The following is a 9,664-nucleotide window of genomic DNA, read 5'->3' as shown; positions in this document are numbered from 1 at the left end:
ATAAAAATACTAATCATTAATACATAATAAAACCCAATCCAATTTTTCCACTTCCGGTAGAGTTTTTAACATTTCAAACCCATCCACCGTCCCATTCATGAACCTTTTCACAGCTTGTAGGACTTGGTGACGTGAGATCCCAAGTACACTTGAGACTACCTCGTAGATCTCCTGTGAAGTTGGCTTCGATGGCCCTTGCGCTCTGCTCACATACTCCTTGCATTAGCTCACTGCATCTGCTAGACGATCTCTTTTGAGCTTCTTGTTTAATCCTCCGGAAGAAGCCTCGGAGGTACTTGCATTATCATTTTCATTCTCCATTGCTGCAGCAGCTTCTTCATGCTGCTCAACTCCTTCACCAGTAGCTCTATCCGAAGCAAACAAAGTAAATATATCATCCCAATTCTCAATGAATTTATTTTGATATGCAGCGGCTTGGGGAGCATCCTACATTAGCAATAATCAACATCAATGTAAGACAAACTATAATCAGAAAAGCAGCACAATAACAAACTATAATCTGATATGCAGCGTCTTTAATATACTGCTGAGAGGCATAGCAAGCCATCAAGAATATACTTCTAAGAAATGCAACATTCTTGATCAAGTTCTAATTACAAGTACATCAGAAGAGCTGATCATAAATACTATACCAATGACATTTTATAAATATTATACTCCAATCCCACTATCTCGGTTATAGAAGCACACTCAAGTTTTTTGCAAAATTCAATGGGATTCAATGGGAAATGCTGACTCCTCTTGATTCTAGGTTAGAAGGTCAGCAGTTCAGCACCATTAGGCATATCTAAAGTTAAGAGAGCAAGCTCCACCAGCACACTTACAACCTTAACATGAGCATGAATGACTATAATGTCAGTACAAAATTTAAAATACAACAATAAATAATGAAATCACATCGGTTGTTTATCAGGAATGGGGTCTTACTTGGTACAATTGTACCATAATCAGTAGCAGCATTTTGTCTATCATAAACTTATTTTGGCCCTCAATCAATCTAGAGGGTTCATAAGTACTGTATTACAAGAGTTAGAAGCCAAGATGTCATGTAATCCTTAGCACTAAAAAGAGAAACTTGTAAATTCAATTTGGCTTTTCTGAGATAATGATATCCTTATGCAATATATGCAAGTTATTTTTAAGGTAGAAGGTCAATGTTGTAGAGGCTCAGTTCAAAGGAAAATAGGAAGGTTTTCAGTTCGGTAAACAAGCCTAGAATTTCAGATTAACATATAAAACAAGCCTAAATTAACATATAAGCCTAAACAAGCCTAGAAGCAGAACAATTAACAATCAACAAGCTGAAACAGATAATAAAACTTCATATTATAGTCTATTCATTGAAACAAGAAATAAATGAAGCATACCGTACAGTACGTATACCAATCAGCAAGCTGTTCTGCAGGGATTACCACCATCTTCTTTTTTTCATCCCATTTAAACTTCGTGTTAGTTCGAATTTCAGTAATAACGGAATAGTGCTTCTTCCAAACCTTAATCCGATTCCTAACATGATCTACAGTTATAGACATGCCCAAGTCATCCCTTAACTTGTCAACCACGGCTTGATATGCTTGTGACTTGAAATCTCCATCACCCTTGTTCCCTTCATTTATTTGCTCAAACAATGTAGAAGTAAGTATCTCATCCATTTTTGAATTCCACGAAACATATCCTCTTCTATTAGGAGGACCCATAGGTTGTTTGCCTTGTCTTTTAGAAGTCATTGTTCCTAAATATCACAATGTAAACATTAGCAGACAGCCAAGATAAAAAAAAAAAAAAAAAAAAAAAAAAAAAAAAAAAAAAAAAAAAATTAAATAAATAAATAAAAATGTGATGAAAACATTAATATGCAGTCATGTAACTCTCTGAATTATACTGTTACATTGACAGGGGTGAGCTGAGTCCATAGCAGTTTAGGCTGAATAAAAGAAACAGAAAGTATTTGTACATCCTAATAGCAAAAAATGCACATGGCAGTAGTAAATAGATAAGAAACAACAGAACCACAGTAAAATATAGCCTAAGAAATCAAAACCATTAATCACCTATTATCCATTTCATTAAGTAGTCAAAATTCGAAGTCTCCTCCCTTGATACTCTTTAAACATCTTCTTGGCAAGTCTATCCCTAAACTCATTCCACTCTTTTGTTGACCGAGCACTGGTAATATAGTCTTCTTCTTCTTCTTCCTCTTCTACATCGATTACTTCCATATTTAGCAAATCTTGTTCTACCTCTTGCATAAGAGTCATTTCTTCCATTTTTTCCTCTCTTAAAAAGTTATGGAGGATGAAACATGCATTAATTATCATAATTTGAGTCTTTTTCCCAAAAAAACTAGGATCCCTAAGAATGCTCTAACGTTTCTTCAACAACCCAAAAGCCCTCTCAATAGTGTTTCGGGCAGAGGAATGTCGTAAATTCAAAAGTTCCATATAATTTGTTGGAGTGTTTCCCCGCCACAAATTTAAATGATAAAGAGTTCCTTTGTAAGGAGCTAAAAATCCCTCACAGTTTGAAAAGCCCAAATCCACAAGAAAGTATTTGTCTGCATTATCAAATATTAGATTAATCATATAAGATTCAATATAAAATTACTAAGTTATGAGGGAAAAAAAAATCTAAACTCTTACTTCTTGGTATTTTAAGCCCATTAGGCCTCCTTAATGCATCATGAAGCACACGAGGATCTGATACGGACCCTTCCCAACCAGGTAAGACATATGTGAAACGAAGATCAGAATCACAAGCCGCTAAGACATTAGTACTAAGGTCACCTTTCCTATCTCGATAGCGAGGACGATCCTCAATAGGGACGGTCATCTTAATGTGTGTTCCATCAAGAGCTCCAACAACACCCTAGCATTATATTTCACAATACATAACATAGGCTAATAAAAAGAAATTTATATCGTTTAAGCTATAAGTCATATTGATTTTACCTCAAACCATTTCCACTTGTTATCCTCGGCAAAACTAGTGGTTTGGTCAACTTGCTTGATGTAATGCTTTCCAATCTTCAAAATAGATTGGAGGACTATATGGAATTGACGACTCATGGTCTCTGCAGAACGGGCAAAGATAGCTTGAATTGTTCTATTTTTCAAATCTTGGGCAAGAATATGAAGAAACAATGCAACTATCACTGCTACATAAATGAGCAAATGCAACCCCTAAAAACCGTTACAATAGGGCAAAAACCCGTTGCTATAGACCTATTGCAACGGTTAAAGGACCGTAGCATTTGTGGCCATTGCATTAGGTTTAATGCAACAGTTCATTTTACCTGATGCAATGGTCCTATGCCATCAACCATGGACCGTTGCATCAGGGCCTAAAGCAACGATTAATAAAACCTAATGCCACGGTTCTTTAAAATTCCTACGGACTGTTGTAGCAGACCTAATGCAATGGTCTTTTAGTTCTAGTGCAACACTCATTACTTTCTATAGAACCGCTGCATTGTTATTATTATTATTATTATTATTATTATTATTATTATTTAATGCACGTAGTAAATAAAATAATTAATAAAACTACTAAGAACAAATAATGTAAACAAAATTATATAACAACCATTTTATTTTTCCTCTAGAAATATGTATATATACATTAAGTAATTTTACATTGATATTTGACTTTGCAAACAATTCCATACCCAAAATATTTATCTAAATAGTTCACAAAATATTTACTAATATATAAACCTATATAAGGATTAAGGAGATTATAAAACCTAATTTTATATGTATCTAATTGTCCAACAATATTGTCACAATAATCCCATCACCATTCTTCCTCCTTGATATACACCATGTTGTTCATCATCATATCGCCATGTACCTATATACATAAAACAAACAACTAATTACATTAGAAAATAAAATCATTTAATCACATCACTCTACATTAAAATAAAAGTTAGTTGAATTTCTTATTAGATAAATTTGTTAGAGAAGGTAATAATACATATTTGTCATAGTACAATGGTATGTTGATACCAACCAAGCCTATATAATTAATTTAAATGTCAAAAAATTAAATAAAACCACAAACCCAAAAATAACACTTAAATTTAGAAACACCCATAAATAATAATCTAAAAACTAATGAGCAAATGAAACAAAATCCCCAAGAGAAAAATATTCTAAAAACATAATTAATAGAAGTAGAAGAATTGAATGAAATAGTAAGGACTTGAAAAGAACTATATATCATGACCAACATAAATTAACTATAAAATAATTAAATACAACAAGGCATTAGCTAAATATTCATTGATTAGTAATAGCTAATTATAAAAAAAATTAGCATGTCAATAATTATAAACAAAAATTAAGTAAAATTGTACTAAACATATTAATACTTCAAATATGAAAAAATTAAAGAAATAAATTTCACAAAACATAAACTTACAAAAAAGATATGATAATTGAAAGTATTTGAAGCTTGATGTTGGAAGTTTGGAGCTTGAAGAGAGAGAGAGAGAGAGACAAGACAGATATGGAGAGAGAAAGAGAGTAGAGGATAAACATTAAGAGTATGTACATGGTAAGAATTTATTTCAAAAAATAATGATGTCCCGCTGAATAACGATTCAAATTTTCGATAAAATAATGGGAGCGGGAAACAAGGCGCGTTTTTAAATTTTCACATTTTAGCACCTAGTGCAACGGTCATTTTTGGACCGTTGCAGTAGCCTAAAATTCCGTTGCATTTGATAGGCTAATGCAACGGTTATGTTAGGAACGTTACAATAGCTTACAAAAACGTTGCATTAGTTTTATCCGTTGCATTGGACCATTGCATTAGCTATCACCGTTGCATTAGACCGTTGTATTAGCTGTAACCGTTGCATTAGACCATTGCTTTTGCTCGTTTATGTTGTAGTGTATCTCTTTTACCGTGACATTTCTTGTTGTCTTTAAACCTCCCTTAGTTTGCAATATATGACATAATTTATTAAAACAACTTATGTCAAGCCTTAATTGCTCTCGAAAAATCCTATCATTTTTTAAAGTGTTCATCCAAGTAGCTCTAGTTAAGGCACGCTCATGCTCATTCCATGTTACCTCCTTAAGCCTATACTTTTGACCATAACATGCACCTACTACTATCATAATAAAACCTATAACTACGACAATAAACTCCATATCTTCGTCATCATCCCTTACACGTTTTAGCGACTCCCAGGTAGAGACTTCCTCTGACATCTTTTCAATTATGAGCTGGAAGAATAAACAATACCCAAACTCAAACTTTGTTTATCTTAAGCCAATTCAATAGTATCATTAACAACTTGTAAGCAACAACTTTTTAATCAACAGCTTGTAAGCCAATTCAATAGTATCTTTCTTTGCAAAATTCAAGCATCAAATCATTCAACAAAGGCAGCTATAAAATCGAACAACCACCCTATTTAATCAAAGCAGTGCTATTTAATTAAAATATCAACACAAATCACGAAAAAAAACATGCAAATCAAACTCAGTGCTATTTAGGTAAGAGTTACTTGTTTCCTTGCAATACATCTAGTTCCAAAGTCAAGCAATGTTAAACCTCCATTAATCCCCAATGTCACTCAAAAGACCAAACTACAACGCTTTAATACCAACACATCTGTTTTACAGCATAAAAAATGGCTTGTTAGATCAATTTTAGTGTTCGATTCAAATCCGAGTTACATGGCTAGAATTTAGCTTTGTTTTAAGAGCTTTTGATAGGTTTTCAAGAATTCAATCATATTTTGGATCAATAATACAATCGCAGCCATCAGTGCTATTTCTCATCAAACTGCAAAAATTAGGGTTGATTAAATTGACAAATCTCATCAAATTACAGAAATTAGGGTTAGAATTGCAACTAATAAACTACAATAATCTGAGCATTAGATTATAGGATTAAGCAACAAATCGGAGAGAGATAGAGCATACCTGAGGAAAGAAATTGGAGATAGAGAAAAAGCTTGACTTCAGCTTCTCTAATGGCGGCACAGGAGAGAGGTAGGAGAGAGAGCAAGGATTAAATTAACAAATTACGTGAAACAATTTGCTAATTAACAAACTACGTTAATTATATAGTTCGACACAATAATAATCATAATCATAATTATCATCATAATCATGTTAAAGCATAATATTAAAAGCAAGATCCTAGGCATGATACTAACAATATTAATAACAAACACTAGCATGATACTAGGAATTAAAATAACAACCTAGACATGATTCCTATATCATAATAACAATAAATCAATTAAAGTACTTACTTGGATGCCTCGTATCTCTTTCTAATAACAAAATACACGCGTTAGTAACTTATAGGAAAATAATAAAACAAACAATTAAATTAAATAATCGATTTTTTCACTACATACCCCTGAGTTTTTTGTTTATTCATCATATACCCATAAAAATTTTCAAATTCACCATATACCCCTAAGTTGTTACAAAAATTCACTACATACCCATAATAATAATAAGATAATCTGAGTAGAATTTGATTAATTATACCTCGAAATCACCTTATATCTCCCACCCTCATCACCAAACCACTCATCTCCGTTTTCCAGCCCCCAAAACCACTCCAAATCTTCATAACCATATCCGTATGATTGATTTTGAGGATGAGAAAAGGAAATTTATGATGGTTTTGGGGGTGAGAAAAGGAATGTAGGTGGTTTCGGGGGTTGGGAAATATATTTAGAGTGGTTTCGGTTCATAATTAACTCTAATGATTGACAAAATTAACAATAATTAGTCATCAAGGATATGTGGTGTATTTTTATGAAAACTCGAAAATATATGATGAATTTAAAAAAGTTTAGGAGTATATGGTGAATAAACAAAAAAACTCAGGGGCGTAAGGTGAAAAACCCGTTAAATAATTGAAATAGAGATTAAGAAAGTTTAGACTAGATTTGGGACCAAACCCTAAGAAATAGCACACCTTTCATGTCTAGGGAAAAGGAAACTTCAAACTTGGCTAGGTATGTCTAGTGCCAGTGTATAAGGAATTGTGTTTTGTAAAAGACTAGTTTAGAAAGAGAGAGAGAATAAAGAAATTCTTGATGAGAGTTGGTCATAATTAGTGAGAAGAATTGATGATTTAAAAACGGAGGTCTATGGACGCTATTTATAAAGAAAATCAGCCAAATATGATAAATAAAGAATTATAGTTTTGAAAAGAATAAAACAAGACGCTGTCGCCGACAACATGACTTGTCGCCAGTTGTCGCCAGGCGACATGCATGTCCTCCGGCGCTGCAAGACAATTTTTACGGATTTTGTTTTTATCATATCTTTTGATCCAAAAGTCCAAATAAGTCATATAATATGTCGTTAGATAGATCTTGAATTCTAATTTTCAAACCAATTAGGATCAGATTAAAATCTTTTGTAGATAAAAAGATATATCCAAAATAGTGGAAGGTTGTCAGTTTTGGATAGAGTTTCATATTCCATTCATATCTTTTTTGTTATAGCTCGGATTTAATATTATAATATATTATTGGAAAGATAATTTCAAGATCTATCAAACCATATAAGATTTGGATAAAGATTATGAGGCACGAAAATAAAACCTGAACATATTCCATTTCGTACAAAACAAGGATTCTTAAAAGGAGTAGTTTTATTCAATTTCAAACTCTTTGAAACATAATTATCAATCCTAACTCCATTAGGATTTAGGAGAACCTTCTAGAGTATTCTAGAATAGTATAATAAATCCTAATAGCTTTAGAAGTGATAATTAATAATAGGCTCTCCTCTAGATCATTGGGCCGCATATAAAAACCAAACCGGACCCAGTTTAGTATTTTAGCCATAACTTCCTCATTATTCATCAGAATCGGGCTTATAATATATTGTTGAAAAGGTCTTTTCAATCCCTATCCTAATACACTATTATTGGACCCATATCATGGACCAAACTAAATTGGAATGCACGTTTTTCATAAATAGTGTAAGAAAAGAAATATTTTCAAAAACAGAAAGAAGAGATATTTTAATAAAAACATCCTCATCACTAGACTTTTCACACTTTCGCTTTGTTCGATAATAAAATGACATGAAAGGTATTCATCACTGGGTTTGGTTTTGGGGAGACACATTTGGATGTCTACAAGATCGTTTGCAACAGTTCCTTCTTAGCCTCTACTATGATTATTATGCAGCCTTGCGCTCTACATTGTTATCTCAAGACCCTTTACCGTCATTAAACGGGGCATTCCAAACAATCGCTCAAGAAGAACGCGTTTGAGGAATTGCTAGCATCAAGGAAGAACCTCCTGAAGTGGTTGGATTTATGGTTCATACGGAGAGCAAGGTCAAGCCGCGACTTTCATGAGCAGAAAGGGCAGCCTTGATCTGCACTTATTGTCAAAAGTCAGGCCATGATATTACCACCTGCTTTGACAAGCACGATGTTCCCTCTTGGTACACTGAAAATTTTGGTTCGAAGGAAGGGACTACAAGGCGCAACAATGGTGCTCAGTCTTCGTTTGGTCGAGGGCGTGGCACTACGCCAACTGCTGCTGCCCCACCTGACCTCGGCGTTCTAGGCTATCCGCCTGCCTCCCCTGCTCAATTTCCACATCTCTATGCCGAGCAGTGGCAAGCTGTCATGGCCGTCATGGGTAACACTCCACCACCATCTCATCTTGTGAATGGAAAGTGGATTATTGATAACAGTTGTTCTCATCATGTGACTGATAATCTTTCTTGCTTGTTGGATGTACGTGATGTACCTCCTTGCAATGTCGGTCTGATGGTCAGAATGTGGTTGCTATGAAGGAGAGAGTTGTCCACCTCAATGATAACATTACTCTCCATAATGTTCTTTTTGTTCCTAAATTAAATAGTAGCTTGATTTCGGTCTCACAATTGTGCTCTACCACACATTGTGATGTCATAACTAACTTTAATATATGTACTATACAGGACCAACGCACGAGGGAGGTGATTGGCATGGGTAACCTCAAGGATGAATTGTACTATTTTCGGGAAAAGGCATCTCTTGCGGCAGTATCAGTTGAAGACTCCTCCATCTTGAAGCTTTGGCATCGTAGATTAGGCCACCCTTCCGAGAAAGTTATAAAGCTACTTCCTTTTCTTAGCAATTCTAGGGGTCATTTAAATGAAGATTGTGAGGTGTGTCATCATTCTAAACACAGTAGAGATAAATTTCCGTTGAGTGAAAATAAAGCATCTCGTATTTTTAAAATAGTTCATTGTGATTCATGGGGGCCTTACACAGAACCCTCATCTTGTGGTGCTCACTATTTTTTTACTTTAGTAGATGATTATTCTCGTGTTGTTTGGATATACTTATTGGTTGATAAAACTGAAGTTTACAAGATGCTTATGTCCTTTATAGCCATGATTGATAGACAATTCTCTCAAAAAATAAAAATAGTGCGGAGTGACAATGGCACTGAATTTTTTTCTATGAAAAACTATTTCTTGGCACAAGGTATACTTTTCCAAACTTCTTGTGTAGGTACCCCACAACAAAATGGGAGGGTTGAGAGAAAACACCAACACATACTTAATGTTGCTCGTGCCCTTCGGTTTCAGGGGGGTTACCAATTTATTTCTGGGGGGAGTGTGCCCTTGCGACAGCTCACATTATAAAC

At 34.1% G+C, this 9,664-nt stretch overlaps 1 protein-coding gene across 1 annotated transcript; it reads right to left on the bottom strand.

Annotated features, from left to right (window-relative positions):
* Positions 1-2,384: 2,384 nt before the first annotated feature.
* Positions 2,385-5,240, bottom strand: LOC110689371 (protein ALP1-like). Its single transcript, XM_021866153.1, has 5 exons — positions 5,156-5,240; positions 3,818-3,870; positions 2,970-3,200; positions 2,661-2,886; positions 2,385-2,575 (listed from the first exon to the last, which is right to left on the bottom strand). The coding sequence occupies exons 1-5, from the start codon at positions 5,238-5,240 to the stop codon at positions 2,385-2,387; spliced, it is 786 nt and encodes a 261-aa protein (XP_021721845.1).
* Positions 5,241-9,664: the final 4,424 nt, after the last annotated feature.

The sequence above is a fragment of the Chenopodium quinoa genome, unplaced genomic scaffold (genome assembly GCF_001683475.1).
Source record: "Chenopodium quinoa cultivar QQ74 unplaced genomic scaffold, ASM168347v1, whole genome shotgun sequence".
NCBI classification, from domain to species: Eukaryota; Viridiplantae; Streptophyta; class Magnoliopsida; order Caryophyllales; family Amaranthaceae; genus Chenopodium; species Chenopodium quinoa.
Note: the sequence above shows the minus strand (reverse complement) of the source record. Positions and strands in the feature narration are given on the sequence as shown.

Excerpts from the sequence above, each read along its gene's own strand:
- LOC110689371 (XM_021866153.1), bottom strand. The coding sequence starts at position 5,240 with ATGTCAGAGGAAGTCTCTACCTGGGAGTCGCTAAAACGTGTAAGGGAT. Across the intron at positions 3,201-3,817 it reads TATATCAAGGAGGAAGAATG|GGGTTGCATTTGCTCATTTA; the intron begins GTGATGGGATTA and ends AACGGTTTTTAG. Across the intron at positions 2,887-2,969 it reads ACAAGTGGAAATGGTTTGAG|GGTGTTGTTGGAGCTCTTGA; the intron begins GTAAAATCAATA and ends ATATAATGCTAG.